Here is a 16,765-nt window from a genome sequence, read left to right on the forward strand (position 1 = left end):
ACGCAACTTTACAAATCCACTGCACTAACACACAACTAGAGTCTTTATTTTCGCAGAGGGGGTAATAGATTTCTGAGCTCATTAGTGGCAGCTTGATTGATTTTTCCTCAGCTGGTATGGAGATTAAGATTAGGGCATGTTGTTGTGTCTGTGCACTGGCTCATTTTAACCCCACAGCACAAAAAGTGGAGACAGATGATGGGCCATTTTGACTTTTAATTTTTGACGCGAGTAACGCAATGACGTGACGCGTGACGCACGAGCTGCGCACATCCTTTCATACGCGAGATGCACAGGTCGTTTTATTAAAGGATAAGGGATAGCACACCAGGGGAGAGCTACAGAGCCGTTTATTCAGATATAATTATTTCTATTAATTATTAATTGAGCCCCAATACTCTTCCGCGGAGTGTCGGCGGTACCATACGCATATGGTACTGCCGGTTTAAAGGTCTATTTTATGACTTTTTTCTCGAAATTTCTACTTTTTTCTCAAAGTGCATGGTTGGAAAAAAAATCTACCTCCTCTAATTTCACCCTAATACTTTTCCGTATAAGTGAGAAAGGGGTACAGATATATGAGTTTTAATTCCACCGACTCGCACTGAACTTTGGTTGTTTTCTTTCGGCTTTTAAACGTATTTCTGTCATGTTCGAAATACACAAGCTCAATTCAAATTCAGTTCAATTGTTGCTCAATCGGCGACGGAGGTTACGGCGTCTTGCTGTTTTTGTGCCCGTACAACTTCGCACAGCTTCTTCGGGTACCAGATCTGCTCCCCCCCCAAGTATACGGTGGCGCTTCCGGATGACGTTACTATATGTTCGGCCTGGACGTTCGACTGCGTTCGGCTCCATTCGACTTCTAGATGACGTCAACTATATGTTCGGCCTGTTTGTTGGGCTCCATTCGACTCGGACTGCGAGATCGGTTCGTAGCACTGGAAGAGATAGCTCGATAAAGTTTGTATTTATATTTTTTTAATTTTGCACAAGCACAAAAAATATGATGATAGCACATTATTCATAACAAATAAAATCATAAAAATGTTCGAAAAAAAAATAATTCGAGTTTAATCCATTTATTTGTATAATAGGAGCAAAAGGATTTAAGAAGTTTCAACCTGAAAAAGATTTTATACAAATACAGCTTTTATCAATGTATCCAAAGCGACGTCAACATCTCTACGTCGTGACGTCACCCAGAAGCGCCGGATACTCGGGGCGAGCAGATCTGGTACCTGCACCGGCTCTCGCGTGATGTTTCCAAACTGTTGCATAACAAAGTGATTAAAAGTTCATTACACGCATAAGCGCCTCCCTCGGTGACGGACTGTATTACAGGCGTCGCCGTGTCGCGTATTGAAAAACCTGCCTGCGCATTTTTCGACGCAACGATGCATCATGGCGACCAACGCGTCGCTTTACGTCGTCTATGACCCTCCGGGTAAGACTCCTCAACTAGCTGTTTAGGAATTTCTTTAAGTCTTTCCCTGACTATAAGGTGCTGCATCTAATTTATTCACAGAAAACATCAAGGGCCGCTTTCTCATTGTTTTTTTGCTGACTCACTCGGTTGGATATTCATTTAAAACAAAGCCCAGCGGGGGTATATGGTGGGGGAGTGTGCCGGCTAAAGAATTCCACAAAGTCAGAAAGCTCAATCAGATGCTCGCATGGGTGCTTGTCTCTACTTGCTTCTCCACAGAAACCCACACACCCACTGACACACACAGACACACACTTAATGTCTCCCTCCCTCTGTCCTCCTTGTGAGGCCTCTTTTGCACTCAGTGACTTCTTTCATGTGGAAGAGTCCCTTCCCCCACAAAGTAAATATTTATAGCGGCATGAATAACATTATGCTGCTATCTCTGAGAACAACAGTAGTACACCCCCCCTCACACACACACACACACACACACCCCCAACTACTACGGGACGTCTCCAAGGCAAATAATTCAGAATGCATTGTTTTTCAGGGAAGGGTTTTGCTCCTAAACAAGGCCGTGTGTTCTCAGGAATGGCTTCGGTAAATTACATTTAAAGGCTTAGCTCAGCATATTAAGCATGCGAATTTATGCTCACTGCTCCAGACTAGTTTACAGCACGAACCTGGTGGGTCATAATTCTGATGACTGCACTTGTTTCCAGAACAGCGGGGTTGCTTTACAGATTGCAGCATCCGTAACGCTCAGATGTACTTCTGCTGTGCTCCTAGTTAAAATTTCCTCTGCCTTTTCCTTGTGTCCTTACAGTGCAATCACCAACTACAACACGGTGGAAAAGAGTCCCGTCTTTAACCTCGCAGCCTTTCTCTTCTCCGTTGGATCTTTTGTGTGGGTGCTCGTCGGCTCCTTCGTCTTAGGCTTCGTATTCACGGTCGTAACAGCCATCATATCCTTTCGTCCCCTCCCTCTGCCTCTCTACCTCTGCACCCCAGACTCAGTTATCACCTCAGCATCCACTGCAGTATATCCGCTTCCTCAGCACGGTAATTGCTTCTCTAACAAACCCCTACTGTACTACTTTTATTAACAAAAGCAATGGGGCTAAATCTAAAGTGCTCCTGCGACATTAATGCCTGCAGAGGAGTCGTCAATCAAGCCAATAGCCTATGATAAAGTTTCGACTCGCGCTGTTGTCCAGCGGTCCTCTCTGATCTTCTAGTAATTAGACTTTAGGATGAAAAATGAGGACGTGTCGTTCGAGGTCCGGGGCAGAGCTCAGCTCTTATTTACAGTGACTAATCTGCAGGAGCGGGCAAACTACAAAGTGAGCATTTATTCGATTTTGCTGATGTTAACTGTTGCAGCGGCCTGCTCCTTTGTGCCGTCTCCTCCAGCAGGAGTTTCAGAGAGAAATTCAATTTGACATATGGAACGGTCGCTCATTTATCTTTTAATTGCTGTCTGCACCCGTCCCTGATAATTACGAAAATAATCAGACTCAGGAGGGTGTTTTAATTATAACGCGGCCCCACAATTGAAATATTTAAAGGGAAATGTACACATCTTCACATTCACTCTCTAATATATAACAAATCTGTCACTGTTTGACAGAGCAAAAGCAAAGCTCAGTGGAAGAGCTGAAATGGGATGTGGAGATCTCACAAAAAAATAGGATCTCATTAAGAGCCACTGTTTACTCTGCTCTATGTAGCAGATTCTCTGACTTACTGACCTCCTTCTGCAGTTGTTTTCTGTTTGCTGGTACAGTACCGCAGTGTTTCTCTGCCTGCGGACTGGAATGTGCATGTACAAGAGTCACAGATATGCAATATAAACCTTAAGCCATATGAAAGGTGTTAAATTCTGCACGATTGTCCTCCGGTGCATCCTTAACTCTCCTTCCACCTCACCAAGTTCACCCGACTGCACGAGTACCCCCTGCTGGAAACGTCCGTCTTCTTCCTGCTGTCCTGGAGCAGTTTCCTCTCAGCCGAAGCCTGCGGACTTTCAGGTGAGTACTTCCTGACTTTATTTACTCGTGCGTCTGAGGCCCGTGTGAGCGCCACGGATAGCTGGGAGGTCAGGCTGAATGCAAATCCTGTTAGCGCCCTTTTCCCCCCTCGGGCGGCTCTTCTCAGCTGCACGCACCGACTCGCACGCTGCCGCGCGGTATCGATGACACGAGCATCTGTTTGACTGGCGGGCCCTGCCCGCTTCAAGGCATCTACGAGAGCACTCGGCCTCCACACAGACCTAGGAATGATCGTACGCGTGTTCTCTGATGTCCGGACATGTCCATCTGCCCAAAAAGAGATTCAATTTAAAGTACCACACACACACGTCACCCTTTGAAAGCTTTGCAGCAAGCAAGTCATGTGCAGACTAGAGTAAGTATTATGCCGCTTCTCTAAAATCCTATAAATAAGTTGAAAATAGCGTGAACCCATTTCCATCCGAGCATGTTTGCACCTTTAGTCCAGAGATGACACCACAGATTGCAGCAAGCTACAGTAGTATAACAGCATTCTCACCCCCGCTGTTTGTGCAAGATTCCTGGAACGAGGAGAAGATTTCATCTCCACTTTCACCTATAAATGGATAACAGCGGTCTTTATCTTTTACCACAGAGAGGTTTTATTTTAACTCCGCTGATTCCTTGTATTTAAAATCCGACATTGCTTGTTTTTTGGAAAAACAACGCTTCTCAGCTCAGCTTGAAGTCGTCTCTGTGTGTTTTTTTCACTGACCAGCTGCGACGGGATATGAAGTATGAATGTAGATTTGACGGCGTAGCTGTGAGGACAGCACAGAGCGGATGCAGGCCATAGCAGATGTGGACGTCCACAGAAACGCAACTACACCCCACGGCGACGCAGACCACAAGAGCGGTGACTGATCCGCTTTAGTATTTCCTGCTGCATCTCTGCCTCCGCAATTTTCTAAAATTTTGATTGTTTGGATCAATAAAGAAGGAACACTTTTTTTTTAAGTATACTTTTGTTGCAAATTATAGCAGCATACAATACTTGTTGCAGACAAGGCAATCATTAATTTTCAGGTTTTATAACAAAGAAAAATAATAACGGAGAACACAGATAATAAAGAGAAAGAAGAGAAAGGAGAAAAAAGCGGCGTATAACAGCCGTATAATTGGCAATAGCAGTAACACAGACCTTCGCAAAATCTTTGGTTGTTTAGACATTTTTTATATATATATTTTTAATTTCCCCCCACAATTTCCATCACAAATTTAAATTTCTTTAAATACACATTAGTGTATAGTGTATAGTCTCCCAGTCAGCGCTTCATTTATTCAGCGATGTAGGAGCTGTCTGGAAAGCTCACTGTTTCACACAGTTTGGGTTTGTCAATCCTTGCCTCCTGTACACAGTAGGCCCCGCCTCTGTTGCTGCTGAGGCAATCGCGAGGCCGCATATAACACACAGACTCTCTCAGGCTCTCCACGATTGGCTGAGAGCCTGTTCAGTCCCTAGATGAAATTCCAGATGCACTGCAATATTAGCAGAAGAGAAGCTAACAGTGAAACTCACTCCCATCAGCCAACTACTTTGAACAGCTTAGCATTGAATGCAACGTGATGGTAATAATGTATGTACGTACTAGGCCGAGTTTAATATAGAACTCATATAGTAGGTAGGGGGTCCCCACTTAATCTCTCCATCAGTTTGCGGTCCTTGGCCTGAAAAACGTTGAAGGCCCCTGTCGTAAGATAAGTCTTTTTGCCAAAATAGCACCCAGATGTGTGGGCAATTTTGTGCTATTAGGGTGCTGAGTGGTGTTGCCAGCAGGACCCAGAATGGTTCCCATTCTCTATTAAAGGCCTTTGAATAAAAATCAAATATAGAGGACCAAAATGAGTAGAGATTGGGACATGTCCAAAGGTATTTAAATGCATTGGCGCAGGCTAGGTGCGTACGTTGCAGCATCCATGTCCTGCGGTCCTCTAAATGAGCCTTTCGTGTTGTTGTTGTTGTTGTTCCTGGCCTGGCGGGTGTCGAAGGAATTCCGCTCGCTCAGCCTGTGTTGTAACGCTCTCTTGCGCTTGGCTTCACTCCCTGCGGAAGAAGGGAAGTGAAGTTTTAATGAAATAGCTCGACCTTTGTCTATTAGACCCGGTTGCCCTCGCTATGAAGTGAATCGCTCTGAATGCTTGGCTGCGTGGGAGTCCACGGCAAAACCTACGGCAGCGACTCTCTGCATCTGATGATATTTTAAGTAGCTGTACAACACTTGTACATTACTTTCAAGTTCAAGTCATCTTAGAATTGAAGCCTTTTAATGCATTTATTGAAAGAGGAATAGTATTGAAATCTTCAAGGTCCTAGGTACAAGGAAAGTGTTTCTTCATTAAGCGAGTGATGGGAGTCCCCCCCGGTGTCCTTGAGTAACTACGGCTCTTTTTTGTCTCAGTTAATTGCTGAAGTTTAGTGAGGGTGTACCTAATGATCCCTCCGCCTTGCGGGGAGCTCCGCTATCGTTCATCTTATACCCCTCACGACTGCTCATTACGGGTTGCATCTAATCTGTTGCTAAGTGTCCTGTGTAGGAGAGACTTTACCGACATGCTGGATGACGTGTCACCTCCGGTGTTTCAGTGTAAACCAGGGAGGATGTTGTTATCCTAAACCAAATAGAAGTAAAAGGAAATCTGCCACGCCCTGTTAGACTTCGCTGGAAAGAACATTTTGACCAGAGATTACTGGAACACGCCGTAGTGCGGGAACAGGTCAGAGCGGTGATGTGTAGGCAGACGGTGCTTCGTTTAGCAGCCTGAAAACCGCAGGGGACGCCTTTTTCCCTGCCGCCGCATTCATTACAGCCGGCTCTGTCTTCTGCACATCGCAGTAATTTCTCATTTTTCCATCTTCCGTGAGTTCTCAAAGCAGAATGTGAAATTGAATTTCTGCGTAGAAGCTACGTATCCGGTGAGGCAGCAACCCACCTTTCAAGCTATGTGAGCTCTCTGGTCCAGGCAGCCTCCTCAGCAGCCTCCTCAGCAGCCTCCTCAGCAGCCTCCTCAGCAGCAGCAGCAGCAGCAGCAGCAGGGGCCCTAATCACTCCCTCCACCCCGGCTTCCTCTCTCCGCGGAGCTGCCTTTTCGCGTCTGCATTTCTTTGCCGTCTCTACTGTCCGTGTCATCTGTTTCTGTTTTGTTATTTTCTTCTCCTCCGCCGCGCATGATTCCATCTACTGCGATTATGTCACTCTTTAGGATTTATCATTCCCAGAACTTCGCGCCTCTGGAGTGAAAAAAAATGGAAGTAAAGATGTTGAACAGAAACACAAGCGTGCTTGAGCTGGGCTGGACAGTTTGTGTTTAATTTGCTGTTTGTACAGCTGGACCTCGTTGGGACCACGTCCGTGGGAGGACGCTGGGTTGGGCTGATCTGGTCTCATGTGACATAAAGCTTTGTAAAAGACAAAAATGCACACGGGGGGGTGTTCGCTGGACTCTTGGAACAATGCTAACATGTGTTATTCTTCCAGCATTTCTTCATTTTAACCCCCCACCTTGTGTTTTATTGATCTCTTGATAGTTCGCTCAAGTTGCCTTTGCTTAAAAGGGATGAGCCACTCCTTTCCCAAATTATTTACATATGATGAAGAAGCTCCTACAGTGTTTACACTGCGTTAACCAGCACACGTGCTCATTGTCACAACCTGATTACATAATATGTGCATTCGTGGGTTTTGCATACATCGTACCAATCAGATACAACAACTGAACTCTCATCTTAGTGTTTTGTTCCACAAATCGTTGCATTTTCAACCTCCAAGCGTCTGCCATTGATGCTTTTTTTGTTTTTGATTTTTATTTTAAAGTTGAATTCATTTCTCATGCGAGCTTCTTCACGTTTCAGGTATTGTGGCCGTGCTGTTCTGCGGCTTAAGTCAGGCGAGGTACACAAATCTCAACCTATCCTCCGAGGGCAGGACAAGGATCAAGCAGGTACGTCCATTGTTTCCAAATTGCATTTTTCAGTCGTCTCATTCTGCCCAGATTGCTCTTTGAAGCCCGCGTTTGCTAGTGTGCGCGAGAAATCATTAATTGCCATTAGCGCTCCGCTCGTCCGATGGGTGCCCGCGTGGGAGGCAGAGGCAGCGGCTATCTGCTGAAACGGCCGAGCGCAGACGGAGGCCGTTTCAGCGGCGGCAAGCTTCACAGAGGAGCGAATAAATCAGGAGCGCACACAAATACTCTGTCTGTGCATTTATTATTCATTATCGGTGCCGCGGCGCAGCTAACGCGGAAAAATACAGAAAAGCCTTTTAAAAGGCAGCGCACTTGAAGCCTCTGCCTATAAAGTGGATTGGTAACATGGCAGCTGGTGTGTGGTTACATGACAGAATGGCTTTATCTGTGTTTTTATCATTTATACATGCAGCTGAGGCTCAAAGGGAAAAGGTGATTCCTGCAGAAAAGCTAGTGGGACAAACATTTTTCTCCGTAGTGTCTCTTGTCCTCGTCTTATTAAATCAGACAACCAAAACTTTTAAATTAAAGAAAGCTTTACTTACAAAAAAAAACACACAAATTAATAAATCATTAATAAAATCCCAACATCTGCCCTAATTTAATGGATTTACAACATTGATTAATATTAATTTTTTTTTCAATGCAGAATTGCCTCATTAAAATTATTCAAATTCTGTTTATATCAACAGTGCATGAATGACATGCAGAGTCTTTTAACGTGTCCTGGATCATTACGTAACATTCCTCTATTGGGAAGAGCCACGAGAAAGAAGCAGAAGTCTTTTTATATGAACAAAGCATCTCTTTAATTTTTTACACATGCTGCCAAAAAAAAAGAAAACTGAAATTCTTTTACAAGTAGACGATGACAAAAAAACACGAGTGCTGTTAAACTCCGTCACGTTCATGCCCTCGAGCCGCCGATGTTTGCAGTTGCCACCTCAAAGGGAACGTCAACACCGGATTTGTCGTGTTTGTTGAAATCTAAGCCTATTTACCCATCCGAGTCCTTCACTTTCAGCCTCTCCCGTACCCGCACACACATTTGTGTTCATTACCGACCTGCATTCATTTCATAACCACTGCTTCCCTAATCCTGACCCTCGCCGCGACCGCACGCACTCGGCCTCACCTTTAAATTCTTCACGCAGACACGCGCGGAAAACACACCGCATCTCGGATGACCTTCTCCCTCATGATCCTTTCAATCCCTTTTACGATTTGCAGCTCTTTGAATTCCTCAGCTTCCTGGGAGAGATTTTCATCTTCAGCTACATGGGATATATATTGTTGGTGTTTCGGCACCATGTTTTCAACATTGTCTTCATTTCTGGGGCATTCGTATCCTTTTTTTTGGGCTTCATGATGAAGCATGTTCAAACCCCCCCCCCCCCCCCCCCCCCCCCCCCGCTGTGTAGCCTTTGGGTCCCACTCACACACCGGCAATGGTGATCTCTTCTCTTGTGTTCTGTTCTGCTCTGTCTCCAGTATAATCCTTATCAGATCACAGTGCCTTTCTTGTTTTCTGTCTTGGTTCTCTGCCACAGCACACGGAGTTTCTCTCTCCTTAGAAAAACAACTTAGGACTTTAACTGCAAAGGTTTGATCTGGCGAGTTCTGCGAGGTCCATTCGTTTGATCCCCGCCACTCCCCGTCTCCTGTTCACGTCCTGCAGCACAGCGTCTGCTCTGAGGAACACCCATGAAACTGTAATCTAAAGAGGACTTTCATCTCTGTTTGTTTTCTATTCTCTAGCAAAGCTCAGTGGAATAAAAAATAAAAAAAATAAATAGGAGTGCGTTAATGGTGGTGGATTAAAAGCCATATCCTTGTTGCAACTGAAGATTAACGCGTATTAGTTTAGGATCCCTGCTGTTTGTTTTTGTACTTCTACTTTGTTAAAGGCATACTCCTCTCAAAGATTCCCTCTTAAATAGCTACTGGTCTTCGCGAATGGACTTTGTGTCGTGCAGAAAATGCAGCATGTTGTTCGGTTGAAAATTAGTCACTTATTTGCACTTACTGGCTTTTTTTATTTTTTTTTGAGCCAAAAATCACCATATTTGAATATCAATATGAGCTATATTCTCAAACCTAACTCTCTTTGAGCCCTATTATACAAAACACCATAACACTCATTTGAAGAAGTGGATTTAGCTACTGACACCACGACTTCACGAGAGGAGATTTTTAAAGGGAAGTGCATTCGAGTTTTATTTTTCTGTATCAGTTCCTTTTTTTCAGAGGCTACATCCGTCTTTCATATTTGATGTGGCAACTGGAAATTAATCAACCGAGATATCTGAAATGATCCGATATTGACTGCAGTACTTAGAACTGTAAAGCCAGGGAGTAGAGAACAGTGCATATGTATAAATGTATATAAATAACAGTGAGTGGCCTAAATGAGACAACTAAAACACATAGACTACAATTGGAATGGATAATAATAATGATAAATATGCTAGTTCCTGTCCTAGGGCCTGACATCGACTACATCTATTGCGTATAGAGGGTACGCGCGTGACGTCACAGCCAGTGAAGTTTCCACGGTTACAGCCACTGAGTGGCAAAAAGTGACGGTTGAACATGGAGATAATTGGCTGCATTAGTTTGAATCATAGGCTGTATTGACTCTACCAACAGATTTGCAAAGCAGTCAGAGATACATTAAAAAAAAAAAAAAACTTTTATCTAAAAACAGTCAATTAAGTTTAACTTTAAAACAGAATCAATGAGTGGAGGTTTCATGTCTTGATACTTTTCAGCTAGACTCACGTACAGATAATTCATTATCTTCTCGTCACGCCATCAGAAGGTCATCTGCTCCTTAATGGTGCACGTTTAACTAAAACGACGACAGATGTCTCATACGCAGAGCTGTTGTCATATCTGTCAGCTTTCTGTAAGGGACACATTTTTAATAATGGACTGCTGGCTGCCCAATGTACGCTCGTCCTTGCCTGAGAGCCGGCACAGCCCCGGCGCCCCCACGCCGGAGGAGAAACTCTAGTGGCCGCACTCCGAGGAACTGTTCTTTCACAGTCCATTGCCCAGATGGCCGGCAATTATGATTACAATCCATCTTCCACTGTGGGGTCAAAGGGGCCGGCGAACGAGTCGACTGGGCAGATTTTATTCCAGCTCTCTTACGTTCGGTGCGAAGGGGCTGCCTGTGAAAAAGTGTTTGACTCGAGCGCTGAGCCTGTTTGTCCTCATTTGTGCTTCCATAAAAAAAAAACAAAAAAAAAAAAGCAAAAAGTTGGGTAACTGCATCCAGTAGAGGCCAACCCGGATGTGCAAACTGGAATAAATGGAGGTCGACGTCCTCTTGTACGCCGCTAAAAGCATCTATAAAAATGAAATAACCCCAGCGATTGAACCCTGTTAATCGCTCTTTGGTTACACAGTAGATTTTAATCGCCGTGGCTTTCAGTCTTTGCCAGTGACAATGGAGATAGGCTTTATTAGAAATGAGGCTGAGATGAAAGTGCTTAATTACCTCCATTTAAATAGCTCAGAGGCCTTTGATAAAGAGAAATGACTGCTTTTGGGTGCAGGATATTGCCTTTGAAAATCCATAGGGGTGCATAAGATCTAATATTGACTCCAGGATGTTAGGGAGCTCTGTTTTAGTAATAGGCCTGTCAGACTAAGGTCCCCTGCTTAAGATATTGCTCCATTTATTATTCCCGGCATAATACTCGGACTTAATGTAAAATAACTTGAATCCCATCGCTCCGCCGAAGCAGCGTTACCTGACTGCATAGCTCATGTTTAGCTCTAAAATTTCTCAGTGCAAGAGCAACCAGAGGAAGATCTCAAGCTGCGTTCAAGTTCATAAGAGGTAACCCCGCCGCAACTCGAACTTCTCCCAAAAGTACGACAGGCGATGTTAAGTATTTCCAGGATATCCCCGATGATTGTACAGATATCCTGCCGCCGCCCGGGACACTTAGCATTCAGCCCCATCCTACGTGAAACATCAAAGTGCGCGTGGAGGGCAGAGACAGCTGGCAGAGTCTGATTGGCTTCATGCCTCGGCGTGGTGCCACGCTGCCGCGTTTGCATCCAGAGCAGAAAATATTTTAATACAGAGTTTGTTTTTTTTCTTTTATGTGTGCGCGCACATGCAAAATTGTAAATGTATGGTAATATCAGCTGGCGTCACCGAGGATTTGCACTCGCACGTATTTGTTTTCCTTTTTTTTTTTTTTTTTTTTTTTTGTCTAATCTGTATGCAAATGATTGGCCTGCGCGAAGTGAGCCACGGGGATTATACAAACTGAAAAAGTGCATGTTTAAATAACCACTACTGACTCATGTTCTTCAAGTATTCTCCTTAATCCGCGCCCAATACAAACAGCTGTCCATCTTCGTTTCAAGGGCGCTCAACATCTACCCCTTATCTTTCCTGCTGAATCTGGGCCGCACGCGCAAGATACCCCGCGCCTTCCAGCACTTCATGATGTTCGCAGGTAGTGTTTCCATGAGATCCTCATCCCTGTCATGCATTGTGTTTTTGTGATCTGCTTCCATTCACAGCGGCGCTCCTGCCTCGTGCCTGGCTACGTCTCTCCCCGACGTAGTGATAAATGCTAGAAGTGGCGACGCTATCGCTTGCAAGAGTGAAACTTCCGCCCTGATTTATGCTCCGAAAGCTCTAATTATTCCGTTCTCTTCGCCGCCTGCAGCCAATGGCGTGAGTGAGGATGCGGAGAGAACATGCCCCTTGTGCAAAAGGAGTCATCGTGTGTGCGTGAAAAGCGCATGTAAAGATCAGCATCTACCTCTGGCTTTATGATAATTTACAGGTTTCGCATTAATAAATACCACCAGAATCGCTCCGTTTTGCAAAATAGAATCCCCTCTCAGCTTTTTCTATTTTTGTAGCCCGTATTTTAGGAAAGAGGGTATATAAAGCACCTGCCTTTACACTAATGGCTTAATGGTTTAATGGTGTGGGAGGAAAGAACGTTTGATGAGAATATGTGGAGTAATGCCGCAGCAGCAGCATGTTTCTCCGCGTGCCTGACCCACTTTACCTCTTACGTAAGAAGGTTTGTTAAAAAAAAAAAATATATATAAACCCTCGTCTTCCTGTTTCTCAAAACTCCACCACCACCACCACCCCTGCCGCTGCACCCCCCTTTTCCTCACATTTGTAAAGCATTTGCTCTGGGTATTGTTTTGGCTTTAGGCTTTGCGTCTTGGGGCCATTCGCTGGTCAGCAGCGGGTCAATGACAGGGATAGTCGGGGTGTAATTTGTTACCCATTGACAGAGTTATTAGCCGGATTTCTTTCCGCCGCCTCTTTCAAACAGTTGGTCGGTGGACAGCTGTCCGGCGGTTTGATGGATGGCATTAATCCAGCTGTGCGCTCAGAAATGTCTTCCCTGCCCTCAGGTTTGAGGGGGGCTATAGCTTTCAGCCTGGCTTCGAGACAACAGGACAAAGCAGAAGAAACGATGGCCCCCATCCACGCCACCATCCACACCACCACCCTGCTGCTGGTCGCCGTCACCATCTGGGTGCTGGGCGCGTCTGCCGACCCCGTGCTGCGCCGTCTGGACATCAGGTTAGTGCCGACACCTTGTCGGGCGCCGCCAAGTCAGACCCGTCGTCCGGCCTCTCTCCATCTGTCCATCTCCGCCTCCGTCACTCATGCCTTTTCTCTTTTTCCCTGCGAAAGACGAGAAGATAAACGACCCCCTCATACGAATTCGTCTCTCCAAATATGCAACAACTGTTTGTAAAGGTATTTGAATTCAGCCTCTCCCTCCTCCCTGCGAGGCTTCCAGCTCTGCCCTCCATTATACAGCCGGTGCACAGGGCAGAGCGGGTCTGCAGGTTCATGGGAACAGGTTACAGAGGAGGCGTCATTAAAAAGCAGCTTGCCGCGCTCTACATATAAATGCATGTGTACAAAAAAAAAAAAAACTCGCTGCAGCTCTAAAATGGAAGCACACAGTGCTATTTTTTTCCCCCCGCACGGTTTCTGCGATTGGAGGCCACGTGGGAGACGATGATTAAGGAGTGCACAAGAGGCGTGAAGGATGCAAGGCAGTAATTAGATACTTATATTATTATAAGTGTAATCTTTGGCCCAGTTCACAGTTGGAAAATTGACTCCCACCGTCTTTGGAAGCAGGGTGTGTGTGGAGTGCATGTCTGTTAGTAATATAACTGGAAAGAAAATATCTTGACTGAATTACAGAGCAGACGAAGAATGAAGAAGTCCAGCTTTATTTAAAAGAAAAGAGGATACGATGGCCATCTGTAAACTGATTTAAAACCTTAAAATGAAACATCTTTTCAGAGACAACATCTCAAAGCGCTCGGGAAATTAAGATAAAACGATTTGTCTGGACAACATGTATGAAATGAGGTCACGGGGAGCAAATAAAAGTCCAAAATAAATAAAAGACAGACAGAAACCAAAGTGAAACAGCGATATCAGCAAAGTCCTGCTCGTCCAAAAGAGCCCACGCTGAAACAGCGAAACGTCCAGAAACGTCCCAAAGCGTCAAGACACATAAAATGAAGCAATTTGCGCGCCCCTTCTTGTTAATGAACAGCAGATTGGCTTTGGTAATTCAATCTGCCGAGTTGTTGTTTTGAGCTTTCCCAGCGAAATAAGCTTCACTCCATTGTACTGCAAACGTTTATGAAGCAGACAAGGAAGGAGTGTCCGTGTGAAATCCCTCCAGGTGCTGGATGCCTGTCCACACACCCTGGTCTTTTGTTCAGTGTCAGTTGAGCGGCTCAGAAAGTATTTGATACGCTCTTTTTTTAAAATTTTTTTTATCTGCACCAGGACGTGCAAGATCGCACACAAGCTCTTAGCAGCGGCGGCGGCGGCAGCATTCACAAAGCGTTCACTTTTTGAAACTTTCTGCGGACTTTTCGATTCTTTTCTCCTCTTAAATCGCGTGAAACAAGCAAAAAAAAAAGTCCGGGTGGACATGCCCAGGGGTCACCAGGGGTTCAATCAATGAGAAAAGCAGGAACACTGGAAATTCGAATACAAGAATTTCTCAAGGGAAACTGCCAGCATTGTTGTAGCACAAGCAGGAAATAATGTGTGTGCGTATAATGAATGTGTTTGTGATGACTGATTGTACAGATATTTTATTTAAAAAAAATATATATATATATAGATATTTAATATAATATTCCCGTTGTCATAAATGTTCATTACGGGAGACTTCATTTTCCCCTGACTTATATTCCCAATTTTCTTACTTTTCTGTCTGTGCCAGTTCTACCTGTGGATATGTTTCTATTCCCCTGACACTGCTGCCTTTGTGAGTAGTCGCTCCGTCTCTGCGGTACACCTGAGTGGAGTGTGTTGAGCCTTCGGGGCCGTCATGTTTCAAAGAATAGCTCTGTTTTCCTTACTTCTCATCCCAAACTCCCACCTCCACTTCCCCTCCTCATCTCTCTTTCCTCATCCGACCGCACGAGGGAAATGGACAAGTAGCAATTTTGGGAGACTTCATTTTGGTGAATAATACATTACATCTCTTCACCCGGAGCAAATTTAACTTCCATTCCATCTTTTGAAATGGGAAATGCTTTTGTGGAGGAGTCTTTCAAAGTTGTGCTCTGTGTGAAATTACTTCTGCATATACTGTACAGCCGGAGCCCGAGAGTTTGAGATGAGAATAACTCTGGAAATAATCGGTTTGACTGATTTAGAAACTTTTAAAAACACGGGAAGTCATGACCTAAGAGGTAGAGAGAGAGGAAAAAAAGATTTAGGACACAATTTATAGAGGTGCACATCGAGAACAGCAAATCTGAGGCTCTGACCACGCACAAAAGCTCAGATTTCCTTAAGCTGCATTCCTAAACCTCAATGGACAAACCACTACATGTAGCAAATCAATACAGAAAAGGACTGTGAAGTTTCTTTGTTTTCCACTCTGTGTAATTTATCAAGAAATCTCATATCTCAGGTATTGTGGCGCTAGATGCAGGTCGGCCTGCACTGTTGGAATCACTGCCAACAGGAAATGGTGAAGATTATCCACCGCATTATCTGTTTTGCAAGTGATTTTCAATGCAAAACTCAAGACAGAAGTAGCTTATCTCATTCATCGTGTGTTTAAGAAGGCGAGGATTTGTGCCTTGCTCTCAGACAAACAGACAAACTGAGTTTCATACGGTGTGATAAGTAAGTATTTGTGCCCAGTGTGGTCTAAATATCTAAAAATTTCTATCGATACTGAGAGCTCTAAGAGGAATAACGAAAGAGGAAGTGAAATTGATATCTTACCGACCTGTGTATCCGGGCCACGCACACACAAAAACAAATTACAGGACTTGCACACCACACAGGGGTGAGGCGACAAACCGAGATGTGAAATTCGTGTGCCACGTGTTCAGATGGATGGTTACAGGCTCAGGCCAGACGCGAGGTGTTAGAAACACTACCTCAGTTTTGAGTCGGCTCACTGTTCAGACCTTGCCAGACGAAATGCGCTTTTAAAGTCTAGACCGTCTGCCTCTCCGCTCCCTCTCGACCGGTCCCCTTTCTTCCCTCTCCATTTCAGTCGCAATTTCAAGGCGCATTATTGCCCACACTTGAGAGTTTCATCATGCCGCCGCAAAATAAACTGATTATTTACCCTTAACTGCGTACAGTAATGAGAATCCCATTTTCTCGTATTGTACAGTCAGTGGCAATTATTGATATACTGAAATGAAACCTGCCAGGAGACTGTAACGCTGTCTTTATTTTCTCCGCCTCTTGTTTTCTTCTCTTCGGGAGACGTCGCCTTCACAACTCTTCTCACTTAATGGCAGTTTTGCTCTGCAGGAGGCAAAAACAAACCCTGGAATACTCATCCTAGAGAAATGAAATAATGTGCTAATAATGACAAAAAAACAAACAAACAAACAAAAAAAAGGGTTGCGTGTTTATTGTAGTTCAACCAGCCGGTCTACTAATGTTTACTCAAAGATGAATGCTCAATATTGGCCCTCTGCAGAAAAGTCTGGTTGCAGGTTCAGTGTCATCAGGGCAAGTTTCAGTGGACTTCACTAGTAGCCAGTCTGTTTTAATTTGACTTGTGTCGAATGCATATGTTAATGAAAGATTACGTCTCCCTTGTGCCTCCAAAACAGTGACTCATCAGAGAATGGACATGAATCTTCTGAGGGTGTCCTGTGGTGTCTGGTAACAGTGGGGGCCTTTGGGTCCTATGGGTTGAGGGGTGGGGATGCACAGATACTTGATCAGTTTGGGATCTAGTGAATTTTGAGGCCAGATCAACACCTTGTGCTACTTTTAGTGTTTTTTTTTTTTTTT

At 44.6% G+C, this 16,765-nt stretch overlaps 1 protein-coding gene across 3 annotated transcripts in view; it reads left to right on the forward strand.

Annotated features, from left to right (window-relative positions):
- The window catches only part of LOC124996049 (sodium/hydrogen exchanger 9-like), a 62,201-nt gene that overhangs the window by 17,376 nt on the left and 28,060 nt on the right, over positions 1 to 16,765 (forward strand). For all 3 annotated transcript variants that reach the window (XR_007110791.1, XM_047568866.1, XM_047568865.1), the window contains exons 7-12: positions 2,259 to 2,397; positions 3,357 to 3,462; positions 7,334 to 7,422; positions 8,677 to 8,790; positions 11,816 to 11,927; positions 12,856 to 13,027. Coding sequence is in view for 2 of the 3 variants with exons in the window: in XM_047568866.1 (XP_047424822.1) it covers positions 2,259 to 2,397; positions 3,357 to 3,462; positions 7,334 to 7,422; positions 8,677 to 8,790; positions 11,816 to 11,927; positions 12,856 to 13,027 (732 nt within the window). In the remaining variant the exon portion in view is untranslated. The remainder of the gene's footprint in view (positions 1 to 2,258; positions 2,398 to 3,356; positions 3,463 to 7,333; positions 7,423 to 8,676; positions 8,791 to 11,815; positions 11,928 to 12,855; positions 13,028 to 16,765) is intronic.

This window comes from Mugil cephalus, chromosome 18, assembly GCF_022458985.1.
Source record: "Mugil cephalus isolate CIBA_MC_2020 chromosome 18, CIBA_Mcephalus_1.1, whole genome shotgun sequence".
Classification (NCBI taxonomy): domain Eukaryota; kingdom Metazoa; phylum Chordata; class Actinopteri; order Mugiliformes; family Mugilidae; genus Mugil; species Mugil cephalus.